General features: G+C 43.4%; 1 protein-coding gene across 2 annotated transcripts in view; it reads left to right on the top strand.

Moving 5' to 3' along the window:
• lats2 (large tumor suppressor kinase 2) overlaps nucleotides 1-18,171 on the top strand; it is a 39,930-nt gene that overhangs the window by 14,382 nt on the left and 7,377 nt on the right. For both annotated transcript variants that reach the window (XM_061691678.1, XM_061691677.1), the window contains exons 3-6: nucleotides 10,109-10,241; nucleotides 10,390-11,939; nucleotides 17,218-17,445; nucleotides 17,805-18,159. In XM_061691678.1, the coding sequence (XP_061547662.1) occupies nucleotides 10,109-10,241; nucleotides 10,390-11,939; nucleotides 17,218-17,445; nucleotides 17,805-18,159 (2,266 nt within the window). The remainder of the gene's footprint in view (nucleotides 1-10,108; nucleotides 10,242-10,389; nucleotides 11,940-17,217; nucleotides 17,446-17,804; nucleotides 18,160-18,171) is intronic.

Below are 18,171 nucleotides of genomic sequence, written 5' to 3'. Positions count from 1 at the left end.
ATGTAGCCCTGGTATGTGTGAGTGTGTAATGAGTGGGTGCAGTATGTACCTGTAAAGTGTGCATTTTTGTGTGTTTAAGACATTTTAAGTAGCAATGTGTGTCTGTGTAATAAGTGTGCATGTCGTACTGAGTGTGTATGAAGTTGTGTATGTGTTATGTAGTTGTGAAATGTGTTTGCTAGTGTGTATTCATAACTTGTATGTGTGTGTGTCTCTGTCTATGTAGCTGTTTGTGTATTGCATAAGTATCTCTAAAGTGTATATTTGTACTGAGTGTTGATGTAGTTTTAAAGTGTTACGTGTGTGTGTTTTTTTTTGTCCTTCGTATGGACGCGACAATGTGACATTATTAGCATAGAGGCCCGACCGGTTAATCTGCCGATATTAGCCCTTTTCAAATTGGCAAAAATCGGCTGATTGTTTTTTTTAATTTTTATTTTTGTACGCATTAACACATCACATCATAAGACAAAGACAGTCAAACAAACATCTGAAAAAAATCTGCCTAATTTTACAGATTTTTCTCTGTTGTAAAGTTAAACAAATACTATACAAAATATTTCAAAATAGTCAAATATTCTGCCTTTAATTCATATCTTTATTGTTCTAAGATGGGGATGGGCAACTTAAATGATGGCGGGGGCCACAATTTTTAGTCAGCGCTACCAGGGGGGCACATGAAACCGCAGTTTTCTGGGTCTGGTTTTCTCTTACAACAGCTTTTCGCCATTGCGTCATTGCTCTCTCTTCCTGCTTATTTTCATCATAGCGTCACCACTCTTCTTTGATGGAGAAGATCTGGCACTATAGTAAGCAATGTGCTGTCTTGTGAATGGTATTATTACAACTTAAAACTGCTCTCTTACAGTTAAGGAAACCTATTGATAATTAAAAAAAAATAATTATCTAGTTGCCACTCTGAGTGTGGGTGCTGGCCACGTTTCCTCTACCATATGTTTAAAAAAAAAAAAAAAAAAATTATAATAATTTAAATAAAAATAAAATCCCCCCCACACAAAAAATTTAAACTTTTTTTCCCCCATAAAATTAATTGAGGGGCGGCGGCAGGGTGGCGAGGAGAAGTCAACGGGAGCTGATTGAGCACATCTCCTCACAGTTCTGAGGACCCGGGTTCAAATCCAGCCTCGCCTGTGTGAAGTTTGCATGTTCCCTCTGTGCCTGCGTGGATGGATAATTGAGGGGCCACTCAAAAGTGTGCCCAAGGACGGCAAGTTGCCCATCGCTGTTCTAAGCATTAGGAGACCAAAAAAAAAATATTTTATTCATTGTACATTTTTTTTAATTAATTGGCTGATTGACTGAATATTGGAATTTTATTCTTTAACATGTCAGCATCGGCCTAAAAAATATCCATATTAGTCGGACCCTAATCAATATTTAGAATTCATGCTTCTTGGTCGCTGGAACATTGGTTGCCACGGCAACACAATAGCAATACGTGTCAGAAAAGTTTGCTTTTAATACATAATGCTGCTCTCTTTTTTTTCAGCTGCAAAATTGTTGGATCTTTTTTAGTTACCGTATTTTCACGACCATAAGACGCACTTAAAAGTCTTAAATTTTCTCCAAAATGGACGGCGCCCTATAATGCGGCGCGCCTTATGTGTGCACCGAGTTCCAACATCAATAAATGTTGTGCGATGAGCGCTCCGCTTTACTTTTTTTTTTTTTTTTGAGCATTTCCTGCCGACACGCTGCTTACACATAGGAAAAGACGACATGGCTGAGGACAGGGGAGGGTGCGTGAAGGGGGTCGCTAAAATTCCCCCCGGAAAATGTCACCTACGAAGAGATGCGCTTACGAAGCACAGTTTTGAACTGCAAGCTATCAGTTATTAGCGGAGGAACATGGGAATTGAGCAGCCGCGAGAGAATTCAAGATCAACGAATCCATGGTTCGCAAGTGGAGGAAGCAGTAAAACGAGCTTCGCCAAGTCAAGAAGACCAAGCTGAGTTTCCGCGGGAAAAAAAAGAAAAACTGTTAGATATATTGTAGAAGTTATCATTTATTTGCTTAGCTTGCATTAGTATTATGGACAATGTTTAGAAAGAAAGATGTCTCGCCTTCAAGAAGATGACTCAGCAGGAATCATCTGAGAGAAGGACGTGGCCGGGACGTGGCAGGTGCCATGTTTTCACCTTGAAACCCTACCATTAGTGTGTTGTGTCTTGTAGCTTAGTACGTTATGTCTTGTAAACTTAGAAACCTCCCTATTTTCAAATAAATGCAGGAGCGACGGGAGAGATTGTTTAGAGCGTGTTGAGAGGCTGTAACCTGAACAATCTCCCATGCGCCCTCCTCATGAGTAAAATGACCAACGTCTTCATTCCTTTTGTGTTTATTCATTATAATGTTTGGTGAGATAAATCCAACAAAAACAAAACGCGGAAACAAGGCGAGGTGGCCCGAGTTGGAAGACCAACTCGAGCAATGGATTAATGAGCAAAGAGTAGCCGGGAGAAGCGTCTCAAGTCACCATTCGACTGAGTGCAAAAACTTGGGGCTTGCCATCATTCCGGGAGGCTTGACGAACCGCTGGACATCGGTGTAAACAGGGCGTTCAAAGTGAAGTGAGCGGCATGGGAGCCATGGAGGACAGATGGCGAACACAGCTTTACTAAGACTAGGAGGCAGCGCCGGCGAGTTACGCCACAATTTGTGAATTGATTGTGGATGCTGGGGCTAACGTGTCTGCTTGCACTGTTGTTCAAGCTTTCTCACGGCAACGTGACTGACTTGAACCTGCCGTGTTTGATTGAGAACTTGCCCAGCTGTTCATTTCGGATACAGAAGATGAGGACTTTGATGGATTTGTGGATGAGGATTGATAAAAAAATAACGAGAGTGCATTGTTAAATACTTCAATAAAGTACAACCGAACTCAGTTTTGCTCTCGCTGCCTTTTTAAAAACATTGTTTTCGTGTGCATTCATGCTACCGTATGTTTTAAGATGGCGTATGTTTTACCATGCCTGCGCCCAATAATACAGTATTCTTATGTATGTGTTAAATACAGAAATAGACCCTGTAACTGAGACTGCGCCTTTTTGGTACGGTGCGCCCTATGGTCGTGAAAATACGGTATACAATTCTTGTATTGGATTTGGTAGTTGAGGTTTCAGATTCCAAATGACCTACCTCTTTCATTCACTAACACAATCTCTGTGAAAATCATTGCTCTCTCACTCATTTCATCACTCTATACTTTATTACTAATGTGTGCACTCACTCAATCTCTCATTCATTCACTCATTCACTCTCGAACACACAGGTGTCAAACTAATGGCCCGGCTACTCACCGACACTGAATACTGATTACCAGTAGTACTTTTGATACATGAAATTTCTATTATCACAATGAGAGATAATTGTGAACAAAGACCTTTCTTACTGACGCACACGATTCGCCAATGCTGTCAAACTGCAGTTTAGCGGCAACTATTGGCGAAGCGGACTTAAGGCTTCTTTATACTTGCACGGGCAGCGACCGCGCTGACGTCACTGCGGCTATCACGGGCGCAGTTTGCCTTTGTACTCGAGCGCAACACACGCGCACTGTTTTGAAAATGTGCTGCAGTCGGGGGTGTCACTATGGCTGGTATTGGCTAGGACACCACAGGGTGGAGTTTCCTTTGCATTTTATGGCCATTTCCGGTAGCCGTTTTTACTTTCCTTTCCTGAAAAAGGAACAAACCAACAACAATGGCGACTGTGGAACAGTGTCTGCTAGAACAAATGGCCCTAATAACCAGATGTTTAATTATACTGCAAAATCGATCAAGTCGGCGGCGATGTAGGTGGTATGTGGAACCAAGGGGAAAGCTGAGTACCTCATCATAGCATGTGACTAAAACAGACCAATCATGAGAGATGATCTCGGCGACAATTTGCGTCAAGTGCCGAATAGGGGCTGCGCGGCCCAATGCGTCGGTCACGTGATGCAATGCGGGCGTAGAAAGAGGCCTTTACTCGCTCAGATTTATTTTGTTTTACCCGATACCTTAAAATAAGGCCCGTATCGGCCCGACTAGCCCATCCCTAGTTCACTGTCATAACGGCCCTCTAAGGTAAACCATAACCAGGATGTGGCCAGCAAAAAAAAATAAATAAAATAAAAAAAAGTTTGACACGCGTGCTCTAGATCATTCAACTTTCACTTTGTCACATACAGAGTCATTCCCTTAGTCTCTCGCTCATTCACTCCAACACACTCATTCTGTTACACACACTCCCACAATTTTATTCAAACTCACTCACTTGTTCACTCTCACACACAGGACAGTGAGAGGCCATCGGTTGTATGATCTATGCGTTTTAATTTCTCAATTTCAAAAACAAAATAAAAGAAAAAAGGGTTTCTGGGACAATTTCAAAATTGCAAAGAACAGCTGGAGGGCGCCCCTCTTCCGTGCCTCATGTCCATGATGCATGAATGTGCGCACGTTGTGTATAATAACAGCAGTCGATACGAACACTCTGCTGGCGGTTACATTAGCTGATCTGCATCTAGTGTGTTGCCACGACGACAATTTATAACAAACTGTACACATCTAATAGTTGTCTAGTTTGTTTTGACCAAATTTGCGTGTGTGTGTTTTGTTGTGCATTGCGAGGAGATGACAACCCAAGTAGGTAACTTCTGTGTCCTTGGAAGTTGCTTACAGCTGACAGAGTAGCCAAAGGATTCAATAATTGCTATTGTTTCATAAAACCTCTCAAGAACGTGTACTTTCTTTCCTCTTGCTTGCCAGGACTTGTGAGAAAATTTCCGATACCTGACTAAATACCACAATGTTTCTGCTGGAATCGGACACTCATTGTGGCATGGAGTGGCAAAATTGTAAAACTTTACTTGGCAAATAATGTGAATTTCTGGGAATAAGGATTTGCCAAATTGAAGGTTGAGTCTTAATATGGAACTTGAATGTAGTTGTTGAAAATATATTTTGGCATAATACTGACTAAAGGATAGTCCCCTCCAAAAGTATAGGAACGGCAAGGTCGATTCCTTTCTTTTTGTTGTATAATGAAGACATTTGGGTTTCAGATGAAAAGATGAATATGAGACAAAGGTTCAGAATTCCAGCTTGCATTTCATGGTATTTACATCTAGATGTTTAAACAACTCAGGACAGAGCACCTTTTGTTTGATGCCACCCACTTTTTAAGTGAACAAAAGTATGGGAACAGACATTATTAACTTAGGGAATAACATTAACCGTATTTTTCGGACTATAATATGCACTTAAAACCCTAAAACGTTCTCAAAAATCGACGGTGCACCTTATGTATGAATTCTGGTTGTGCTTACTGACCTCGAACTGATTTTATCTGGTACACGGCGCTAAAAAATCTGTCAAAATGTTTTTGTATGACTTTGGTAAGCTACAATGCCGAATTGTTACGGCTACTGTAGTGAGGAGCCTCGTGGAGTAACACTTACTGTGCTTCAACATATATCGTGTGTGTGTGTGTGTGTGTATAAGTGACTTATCTGACTGCTTTGTTTCGCTTAATGCGCCTTATAATCCGGTGCGTCTTATGTATGAAAATAGACCCTTTCATTGAAAGTTTCGCCTGATGCTCTGGTGCGCTTTACAGTCCGAAAAATACAGTATTATTTGGTGGTATAACCCTTGCAATAACTGCATCAATCTTGCAACCCATTGATTTAACTAGACTGTTGCATTCTTCATTTGAAATGCTTTTCCAGACCTTTACTGCAGCTTCTTTCAGTTCTTGTTCATTTCTGGGAGTTTCTCCCTTCATTCTCATCTATTAGGTTAAGGTCCAGTGATTGACTTGGCCAGTCTAAGAACTTCCACTTTTCCCCCCTGATGAAGTTCTTTGTTCTGTTGCCAGTGTGTTTTGGGTCATTGTCTTTTTGCATGATGAAGCTTCTCCCGATTAGTTTGGATGCATTTTACTATAAACTGCCAGACAAAATGGTTTTGTAGATTTACAGAATTCATTCTGCTGCTACCATCATGAGTTACATAAATAAAGAATAGTGAGCCCGTGCCAGAAACAGCCATACAAGCCCAAGCCATAACATTACCTCCACCATGGTTCACAGATGAGCTTGTGTGTTTTGGAACATAAGCAGATCCTTTCTTTCGCCATAATTTGGGTTTTCCATCACTTTGGTAAAGGTTAAGCTGGGTCTCATCAGTCCATAAAACTTTGTTCCAAATCTTTTGTGGCTCATCTCTGTGGTGCTTTGCAAAATTCATCCTGGCCTTCCGATTCTTTTTGCAGATGAGTGGTTTGCTTCTTGTGGTATGACCGCTATATTTCTTCTCTCAAAGTCTTCTTCGAACAGTGGATTGTGATATCTTCTCCCCTGCCCTGTGGAGGTTGCAACGCAAACCAGTTTGTCTGGCAATTTAAAGAAAAATGCATCCAAACTAATCAGGAGGAGCTTCATCATGCAACAAGACAATGACCCAAAACACACTGCCAGCACAACAAAGGTCTTCATCTGGGGTAAAAAGTGGAAGGTCTTAAACTGGTCAAGTCAATCATTGGACCTTAACCAAATAGAGCATGCATTTTACCTCCTTAAGAGCAGACTGAAGGGAGAAACCCCCAGAAACAAACAAGAACTGAAAGAGGCTGCAGTAAAGGACTGGAAAAGCGTTTTAAATGAAGAATGAAACAGTCTGGTGAAGTCAATGGGTCGCAGGCTTGATGCAGTTATTGCAAGAAAGGGTTATGGCACTAAATATTAAATGCTATTGACTTTAAGTTAATTTGTCTGTTCCAATACTTTTGGTCACTTGAAAAGTGGGTGGCTTCAAACAAAAGGTAGTTTTTTTGAGTTTTTACGAGCAAGCTTCAGATAAAAGTATAAAAGTAGAAGTTTAAAAAAAAAAAAAAAAAAAAAAAAAAAGTGATTAAGGTACTGTAATGCCCTCGCCTGTAGAAAAGTAGAGCTACTATATTTGTTTTGCATAGATATCTACTTATGACAAAACAAAATGTTTATATTTATGCTTGAATGTGATACATTTCCTTAAAATTACCCTTAATTCCCAGTTTTTTCTCATAAATTCCTATGGAAAGTTTTGAGTTGGAAATTTTCCAGCTTACCTTCCCATGGAAATTGACCAAAAACATTCTGGCAATTTATCAGAAAATTTCCAACCCTATGCAACCTGAATGTGGCACATGTTAAAATAAATCAATAAGCAAATTTAGCTTTCCCCCCTCCGAAAGAGCGGTATTTTCCACCTGTTTTGTATAAATGGCACCGGCATAATAGAATAGGAGATGAAGTCGACTTGTCAATTTCCTGTCTTTGGCGATGGTAGTCTCTTTCACACCTGTATTTTCCCAGCTTTCTCCCCAGCTTGTGTAAGCTACCAGACCCATGAATTTTCCGGCTTCCGATCTAGTGATCCCTTTTGTCCTAGAAAATTTGCTGGCATCTGTACACATCTCATAATGTTAATAGGACAACCCGCATGGGCTGTGTTAACGTGCACTTTCCAAACTGCAATGTCCCATTTCAGGGGGCCTGAGGTTATTAGGCTGTGCCGACACAGGGGTGTCAAGTCTTAACACTGGACACTCACTTCTACTGCTCTGTTGTGTCGAAAACCATTGCCATTACTAGGCTTTACACGATCAGGATTTTTGAGGCCAATCACCGATCAACGAGTTTAAATCACCGATCCGATCACATGGAGGAATGTGTCTATTTAAATGACCAGTTCATTTACTGTATATACTTGTGTACTTAATTGCTCAAATATACAATACATAATGTATCTTTGTTTTTTATGCCAGTGAGGCATAGTGAAATGAATGGCATAGTGAAATGAATGGTCTTCTTCTTCTAGGAAGTAAGTACAGTAATTAATGTATCCACTTTTTGTGACATTTTTGTTTGTTGGTGTGCCGTGAGATTTTTCAATTTGTAAAATATGTTCCCTGGCCCCATAAAGGTTGGAAATCACTGCTCTCGTCAGGTCATCTATTCTAATCAGTCAGGTCAAACCAACATTACAACATGACAGAAATAATGGGTGCTAAGTTACGGTAATTAAATTACTTGATTTTTAATTAAATTACTTCACCCGCATTGTCTGACAGTGCAATCGTGAAAGAACAACTTTGTCTTGTAGTTTGATCCGGGCATTACGCGTTGTCTGTTCCACACCGCCGACATGTTTTTTTTTTTTTTTTAAATAACTTTATTGGCCGTCAGATAATTACAGGACTACGCTAAAAGACACTTGACAAGGCTAAAAATAAACTAGCTTTTGGATTCAAATATACTGTGCACGATGGCGACGCGGAATAAATGTCTTTTGCGGGATCGGCGAATTATGACATTAAAGTCGATCAGCATAAAATGCTAATTATCGGCCAATACCGATAAGGCCGATTTAAAATCGGTGTAAAGTCTAGCCATTACTATTTACTAGAGGTGTGTTTATAGAGATGGATGGTATCGTCCTCATTTAGGTTACATCACTGCATTTGGAACAGAACTAGAAAAGTCATAAATGGAGGACCTGAATGAGTTATTGGGCCACCAACTCATGCTTGGAAATGCACCACTGCTACCTGCAGGACTGGAGTAATTACAGAATGCAAATTTTTCTTGTTCCTGTTCTGACGTCTATCAACTGCAGAGTATGTTTCTAAATAGAGTATAGTATATTTATAAATAAAGCAAAGGTTCTAAATAGTTTTGTCAACAGTTTTGCCTTGGTGGACGTCTGAATTTCACATTAAGGGTGATGTGTTCAGAGATCAGAGAATTTTGCCTTTTGGAATTGATCCTAAGATGTCACGAATTAAATAAATGGAGGTTCTAGCAACTTATTTAGCAAAAAAATAAAAATCTGACATGAATATTTTGGGTGGTGCATTGTTTTGTCAGGAAACTCCCGTTTGTACATTAGTGCAACGTTGGCCGCCTTGCAGGAATCTGTTGGGTGGCTCTGAGCTTCCTTTTTTTTTCTCCTTGGACTTATCAGATCAGGAATGCACTTGAAAAATGCAGCAAAAACATTCAGGCCGGGTTATCTCAATGTCATCCAGGAATGATGGTTATGATGGTAAAATCCAGATGTAAATGCTAACACCAAGGCAGAGAATAATCAGTTATAACAGAATGTTTTTCCAGCCCGGGTGGTGGACCGCACCCCGCAGTGTCACACAGCTGTGACGACCGTTACACATGTGCCATAACAACACTTATTACCAATGATTTTAACGTGTAGGTGTGACAATTTCCCTTGCGTTCCCCTTTTTGCCTTTTTCATGATACAGGGCATGGATCAGATCGCCTTTTTTTAGCAATGACCTACATTAAAAGGGAAGAAAAATGACTCCCAAACCGCAAATTACGTGTCCCGTCTTGAGCCGTTTGACCCACTTGTGCCTTTTGTGTGGTTCCTGGACCATCTGTTGCTGATAAATGCTGATTTAGAGATTTCTCAGATGGATCTGTATCCATCTGAGTGTATTTATCTGTTCCCCAAACATTCCAGAAGAGTCTGTGCTCTGGAAGGTGTATAGAACAGTAAAGATGATGTAATAATTTTAGGTGTATAGTAGACATTAAGTGTGATGTAAACATGGTACTTTACAGGTGCTTAAATTATTTTCATGGACGTATCGTACATTACAGCGGAGTATAGGTATATGTAAATTACATTAGATGTACAATATAGACATCAAATATGATACATGAGATAAGGAATGACCAATAAATCTGAGTATGTTAAATTACAAATGTATAGATGTGAACTTTATAAAGACGGCACATTCATATTTTCATATGTATAGGGTGTACTGTTGGTGGAGTGGTACACCTGTGTAACTTCAGTGCAAACAGCTTGGATTCAGTTTCCACTCAGTGTGTATGTGAGACGATTAACCGTCTCTTTTTTTATGAGCCCTGTGATTGACTGGCATCCAGTCCAGGGTAGTAGTCTGCCTTTTGCCCGAAGTCAGCTTGGATAGGCTCCATCTGAACCCTGAATGGGATAAACCTGGATAATTGATGGATCGATGGATGTTTAGGGTTGCCTTGGTGGCAGTCGTCACATTATTTTCTGTGTTCCACAGGAAATGGCTGTCCAAGCGCTGAAGCAAACGGGGAGCAGGAACATTGAGGCGGCCCTGGAATACATCAGTAAGATGGGTTACCTGGACCCTCGCAACGAGCTCATTGTCCGCATTATCAAACAGACTTCGCCAGGTATGCACTTATGACTTTGGGGGGGTACAGTCAGAACATCTTAATTGTACCCCTTGCGCGCAATATAATTATGCATTTAAAAAGTAAAAAACAAACCAAAAAAAACCCCATTCCTTTCGGATTGCTAAATTGTTTGTTGTCATGTTAGGAAAAGCTGGCATGCCCCCCTCGATGGACCATCGTCCCTCGCTTGAGGCTGCAGGTGAAGCTGCTGGTGCTATGCCCCCTTACCACCCAATGTATGAGGGTGTGGCTGGATACTGTCCAGAAGGCGAGATGCCCAGACCCTACATGAGCGCTCCCCCTATCATGAACTACATGATGCCGCCCTCTGGAGCGGCACAGGGCCCCCCCATGGGGAACCCAATGGGTCGACCGCCCAGCATGGGTACCTACGCACCAGTGATGGCCCCTCAGAGTAACCCGGCCAACCCCTTGTATCCCCCAGGGGCCCAGCAGAAAGGCTATCCTGGTGGTATGGAGCAACACGGGCCCATGATGAGCTACAATGTCCCCGGTCAACCGTTACCACCAGGGGCCCCAGTGCCGGGCCCCCATTATGACTATAGCCATCCCCGGCCTCACTTAATGGAGCCTGCAGGCTATGGAATCAAGAGAACTGCCTCCTTTCAGAACAAGATGGCACCATCCCCCATGGCTGCCCCAGACAACTATGTAAACATCCAAGGTAAAGGGGCCATGGGCCAGAATGGGCCAGGAGGAGGTGCGGGGGGATACCCCATTAATCTGTACCTGGCTCCTCACTCGCACCCACGTCAGGCAAGCCCCACCTCCCACCAGGTCCACATGATGTCCCGTTCCCCAGGCGGAGTACCACCCATGGGCCCGGACTTCCCCGATCTTCCCCAGGGTTTGATGACGCCATCCAGGGCAAGCCTCAACCTGGACTTGTATGAGCACCACTGGGCGGGGCCCCCAGGTCCTGAAGGGGCCCCCCAAGCCAGACAGCCCCAACCCCAGGGGCCATTCAGGTGTGAGGTCAGGGTGCCCAGCAGGGCCAACTCCTTCAACAGCCGCTCCACCGTGTCCAACGGGGTTCGGCCTCCCATGAGCGCTCCCCAGGATCCTTCCCTGGGTGCTCCCAACACGATCACAGCAGTCACATCTCCACCTATCCAACAGCCAGTCAAGAGCATTCGAGTGATGAGACCGGAACCTAAGACAGCGGTGGGACCGTGCCATCCTAGCTGGATGACGGCCCAAGGCCAAGAAACGGCAGAACCACTGGCCTACATGCCAGAGGATACCTACTCCCTGGAACCCCCCCAGGACCCCCGCTGTCCGCCACCACCTTACCCCAAGAATCTCATTATGTCACCTGGTGAGAACGGAGCCCTGGAGGTGGCTGGAGCTGTAGGTGGGACTCAGGATCTCAGTAGTCCCGTTTCTCGAAGTACACACAGCGGCAGCGGAGCGACTGATGATGGATCCCAGCAGATTAAGGAGAAGACAAAGGCCGGCAAGGTTGAAAAAACGGTCAAAGACAAGAAGCAGATCCAGACGTCGCCCGTCCCAGTTAGAAAAAACGGCCGAGATGAGGAGAAGCGAGAATCCCGGATCAAGACCTACTCACCCTTCGCCTTCAAGTTCTACATGGAGCAGCACATCGAGAATGTCATGAAGACCTACCAGCAGAAGCTCAACCGCCGCCTTCAGCTGGAACAGGAAATGTCCAAGGTAAGGGAACCATTTCAGGGCCAGTGGTCCTCAACCACTTGCCACAGACAAATACCGGTTTTATGTAATGCAATATTTTGACAGATCAGCATAGAAACAAATTTTTACAATTATTTTGGTCAATTAAGTTGCAATTAGTGGGAGCCTGTGCTTGTTTTTATTCAGCCGGTCCCATCTTGGGAAAATGGGAGACAATGACACCTGAAGTGTGTTATGGTACTTAAGTCTATCTTATTCCGCAGTTTTGTTTTGGTCGCCGTCATTGCAGAAAATCCAGCTTCACAAAGATAGGATGTTGGAAATCGAAGCAAGGCATTGAGGGCCATATCCAGAGACTGAGAGACCGTTCATTTTTTGTGGTCTGCAGCATGTACTAAAAGTAACTGAATACAGCCCAGCACTCTAATTTTGCTGGCCTTGATTTTGTCTCGCCTCCAAAGTGAGGGGGGTGGGTATTTCTCTTGTCAGGCAAGTCAGATTCTTTTAACCCTTTTCCATTGTACCACTTCTACCCCCAACCAGCCTCACTCCACCCCATGTGGTCTGACCTGGTTGTAAAACACAGGCGGAGAAGGGTCGTGCCGTGACTGTCATCTGATTGTTTGACAGATGTAGGCGTTTCTTACAGCGCAGTGACTTGTCACTTTCACGATAATGGCATCTACAGGCTACCGCACACCGAGCGACTCGACTGAGCTGTCGCGTAGTGTGCGTGATTAGGCGACGGTTTTCATTAGTGGCCGATCAGTCCTGCCGCAATTCAAAATTTGAATCACCGTCCTAACGTTGCCCCAGATAAGCTTTTCCCTTACGGGTTTAGCGAGCCGCTTCGCATCAAGCCATATAAATACTGTATTAATTTTCCCTACCCGTTTACCTCACAAGGGTCGCGGGCGTGCTGGAGCCTATCCCAGCTACCTTTGGACGAGAGGCGGGGTATACCCCGAATTGGTCGCCGGCCAATTGCAGGGCACACATAGACAAGCAAACATTCACACTCACATTCCCACCTACGGGCAATTTAGAGTCCTCAATTAACCTACCATGCATATTTTGGGGATGTGGGATGAAACCGGAGTACCCAGAGAAAACCCACACAGGCACGGAGAGAAAATGCAAACTCCACACAGGGGAGGCCGGATTTGAACCAGTCTGTCACCGTGCCGGCTAAATCGTATATAAAGCACAAAATAGTGTTTTACATCAATACTTAACTATATTATTTATGTATGATGTACCTGTGGGTGAATTAGCAAAGCTTCTGACCAGAATGTATGTACCGTATTTTCACGACCATAGGGTGCACCGTCTCAGTTACGGTGTCTATTTCTGTATTTAACGCATACATATTATTGGGCGCAGGCATGGTAAAACATACGCTAGTTTAAAACATACGGTAGCATGCATGCACGCTAAAACAATGTTTTTAAAAAGGCAGCAGGAGCAAAACTGAGTTCGGTTGTACTTTATTGAGGTATTAACAATGTACTCACGTTATTTTTTTATCAATTCTCATCCACAAATCCATCAAAGTCCTCATCTTCTGTATCCGAAATGAACAGCTGGGCAAGTTCTCCATCAAACATGCCGGGTTCCCTCTTGTCATTGTCTGAGTCGGTCTCGTTGCCAGGGGGCTGTTCACCAATGATGCCGGCTTTCGCGAAAACTCTGATAACAGTCAAAGCAGATACCTTAGCCCAGGCATCCACAATCCATTCACATATGGTGGCGTAACTCGTCCGGCGTTGTCTCCCAGTCTTAGTTGCACTTGGTTTTTCACAACGGCTGTGAGATGGGCGTGCATGGAGTCACAGATCAACAGGGACGGAGCGTGGAAAAAACCATCCGGTCTCTTTACGTACACCTCACTCAGCCACTCTCTCATTTTCTCCTCATCCATCCAGCCCTTTTGATTGGCCTTAACGATGACTTTGGCTGGAAACCTTTCTTTAGGCAGCATCTTCCTCTTAAAAATCACCATAGGTGGCAGTTTCTGTCCATTAGCATGGCAACCAAGCACAACAGTAAAAGCCGACTTCTCGTGCCCCGTTGTGCATATTGCTACCGTGGTGGTCCCCTTCTTCTCTACAGTGTGGTGCACCATGTTGGTGATTGGAAAATGTTCGATTTTCATTTCTTCTGCAAGCGTTATTGCCCTCAGTCGAATGGTGACTGTAGAGACGCTTCTCCCGGCTGTTCTTTGCTCATTAATCCATTGCTCGAGTTTGTCTTCCAACTCGGGCCACCCTCACCCTGTTTCCGCGGAAACTCAGCTTCGTCTTCTTGACTTGGCGAAGCTCGTTTTCCTGTTTCCTCCACTTGTGAACCATGGATTCTTTGAGCTTGAATTCTCTCACGGCTGCTCGATTCCCATGTTCCTCCACGTAACTGATAGCTTGCAGTTTAAACTGTGCTTCGTAAGCGTGTCTCTTCGTAGTGCCATTTTCGGGGGTCCTTAGCCAAACCGATGTTGTTTTGCACAATGCATATACCGGCGCTATATACCTACTGGGGGCGTGCCTCGGTCACGCGCACCCTTCCCCCTTTAACGTCCGCGTGCTTTCCTCAGTCACGTCCGCCTTTCCTCTATATAAGCAGCGTGTCGGCAGGAAATGCTCCCAGTCAGTCAAGCGGAGCGTTCATCACACAACATTTATAGATTTTGGAACTCTGTGCACACATAAGGCATGCCGGATTATAAGACGCCCCCTCCATTTTGGAGAAAATGTAAGACTTTTAAGTGCGCCTTATAGTCGTGAAAATACGGTACATGCTGGTTGCATCCGAATGAATGGAGGCAGTGAGCCTCCTTTCAAATATCCACTCACTTTTATTCTCACCAACAACCTCTCTTTGGCATCCTGCTTCTTCCTTAACTTAATCTACCTTTTTATGGTTTAAGGAATGTGATAAAGTACCAGATACTGAATACACAGCATCGAACACCTATAAAGGTTTGCCAGGAATCCACTTGTGAATTGCTCAAGTGCGGGGGGGTGTTGGCAACTCTACGCGATGGTCCGGTTCGACCACGTTGCGCAGTGTGCGGCAGGCTTAAAGCAGCTTTTGTGGTCGACTGAGGAGGTGCAGGCATTTTTGTCTACATTGGCACCAGACGAAATAGAGAGATGGAAGGCGCAACAAGAAACGAGCGAGCCACCTGCTTCTTGATCCTGCTCCAATCCCTCCCACTTTGGATTGGTGTGTGTGTGTGTGTGTGTGTGTGTGTGTGTGTGCGTGCGTGCGCACCTTGGCAATGAGACCTTTTTGTAGGCCATCAATTAGGACTGAACCCACTGATATTCACTTGCATTGACAAGGGGCTGGATTGCTGTTTGATTATTGATAGATTTTAGGTGTTGTCTTGGTTTTCCAAGCCTTTTTGCACCTCCCTTTCTTCATGGGTTCAATACTTTTTCCTTGTGTCATTTCACATTATTACACACCACTTCATTTCTGATCTTATTTGTTCTACTTTCTCTGTATGTATGGATTACTTGGGTTGTTCCCTTATTGACCAACCGCCACTGTTCACTACGTCGCAAAAGAAATAATACAGAAATTAATACAGTTGTAAAGCCAGCACAGACAAACAGTATGAAAACCTGTGACAACAATGCGTCACAAATGGCAGTCCCACAGCCTGAGAACAAAGTGAAAGATAACATTGACTTTGACATGACATTGAAAGAAATCAAAGTATATGTGTAAAATTTCAACTGCATGACACCAGCATTATCAGATATACCTGTAAGTATATTTTTCCTAAGACGAATACTAAGCAAGTTGTTACAGGTATTTTCAAATGTAAATGTGATTGGGATCTCTGTGTGTGTGTGTGTGTGTGTGTGTGTGCATGCGCAGTGCAGCGGTGCGCTGTTTGTAGCGAGTCCATGCGGGAGGTCCGTGTGTTTTGGCGGAGGTATAGCGACGGCGACAATTTAGTGAGCAAAAGAATATTCACTGAAACTACTGCTCAGTCACGCCCAAAAAAAGCCCCATTCCTCAGTGTGTATGTGCCTCTGTTGCTTTTTCCAGCCTGCCTCTCACTCCGCAACTGCAACCTGTGAAGGGAGTTAACGCCCCAACCACAGTCAGGAGACCGAAGCAGAAACGATTAATAAAATTATTAATCTTTAAAACTTGTGAAAATGCCCCAACATCTTGATACAAAGACAATATGGGTTGAGATTTAGTATAACCTTTTTTGATTAATCAAAGTCTCAAACTGTCATACTGGTAACTTTTTTTAATCCGTATCCTATTTTCAAAAAGATGGTATTATTGGAAAACTTGTTAAACACGGAAAAAGACATCATATGATGATGATGAACTGATCAACTTTAATTATAGAAAGCCAAGGGCGCAAGTATACAAAATAATGATCAAAAGCCAAACAGAATTTGCAGATGGCAGTCAGGTGATATAGTGTGTTTTAATTTGGCACTCAAAAATTCATAAAAAAACAGAGTCTAAAATGAACAAACTCTCCATAAGTTGTTAAAATATGCATGAAGGAATAAATATGATTGGCTTATGAATAAATTAATGGCTTATGAATGGCTGCAGGCTGACCATGTATGAGTCCAAGAAAGAGGAGCTTTTACCTTATCACAAGTCATATCATTGCTTCGGGCTTTGACATCACACACAGCTGAGATTCTTAACATCCATATCCACTGGGGAACACTCATGATTTTGTCGCCTAAAGCGGGATTTGGTAGCAACAATCCACACAAACCACTTAGCGGATGACTGTCTTTAATTCTGGACAATTTTCCCCTGCAGACTTTATTTCAGACAATGAGATCTTTATGGTGAACATACCATGAATTTGGCCTATACTCCTGAGGTGTTTTTTTACGGTCAGACTAAGTGTTTTTACTGTACCAAAATTCTGAATTCTGGCTTAAAGTATCTCTGTACCGATGAGACAAAACATGGAACTTCAAGTTATTTCTATTTTTATTTGTCCAATGAAATATTAGGTAATTAAGAATATTAAAGAAAATTATTGTATATGTTCCTCGTTGATAAAATAAAAGTAAAATTGACTGGATACTATTTAGTATGCTTTAATCTTTTTTTTTTTTAATTAGTTCACACAGACTGCTACCTGTCACTCTTAAAGTAGCAGCACTAAAATCATGTGGTATCGTTTAATTTTTGATTGCCAGTCCGATATACCATGCAACCGTAGTTGTCAGTTACTGCAAGCAAATAACACCATGAGTCAACTTCTCAGCATTTATTCATGCTTCCTGTTCCCCTTGCCCAGGCTGGCCTGTCCGAGGCAGAGCAGGGCCAGATGAGAAAGATGCTCAACCAGAAGGAGTCCAACTACAACCGGCTGCGGCGAGCCAAGATGGAGAAGTCCATGTTTGTCAAAATCAAGACCCTGGGCATCGGCGCCTTTGGGGAGGTGTGCTTGACGCGCAAGGTGGACACGTACGCCCTGTACGCCATGAAGACCCTGCGCAAGAAGGACGTCCTCAACAGGAACCAGGTGACTCCTCATACTGTTGATCAATTGTTAGGTGTTGTCCTGGTCTCATGATGTCAAAATGTCAACAGCATGATGAAGAGAACTGTTAAAATAAATGTATTGGTCCGTTCATGGATCAAAATTTGCCTTTTCCGGCTGCTTGATAGATAAGAACAAGTCATGCAAAAAGTACTAAAGCATTTAACAGTTGGACTCGACAAGTTTGGAGAAAATAGAATTAAGTTCAATTGTAAAGGATTAAATGCATTTTAGGTTCATTCTGAAATTTCACCCCTTAGTCCAATATCCCTAACTTTTTGTAGGTAGTGTATTTCTGGGTGGATTTGTGGTTGATCTTATGCGGGCGGACATTGACACAGGTGGCCCACGTGAAGGCTGAGCGTGACATATTAGCGGAGGCGGACAACGAGTGGGTCGTGCGCCTCTACTACTCCTTCCAGGACCGCGACAGCCTGTACTTTGTCATGGACTACATCCCCGGCGGCGACATGATGAGCCTTCTGATCCGCATGGGCGTCTTCCCTGAGCCACTGGCGTGCTTCTACGTGGCTGAGCTGACACTGGCCATCGAGAGCGTCCACAAGATGGGCTTCATCCACCGGGATATCAAGCCCGACAACATCCTCATCGACCTGGACGGACATATCAAGCTGACAGATTTCGGCCTGTGCACAGGGTTCCGATGGACGCACAACTCCAAGTACTACCAGAAAGGTAAGGTACTTA

The sequence above is a fragment of the Phycodurus eques genome, chromosome 12 (assembly GCF_024500275.1).
Source record: "Phycodurus eques isolate BA_2022a chromosome 12, UOR_Pequ_1.1, whole genome shotgun sequence".
NCBI lineage: Eukaryota > Metazoa > Chordata > Actinopteri > Syngnathiformes > Syngnathidae > Phycodurus > Phycodurus eques.
The sequence above is the reverse complement of the archived record's forward strand: the minus strand, read 5'-3'. Positions and strand labels throughout refer to the sequence as shown.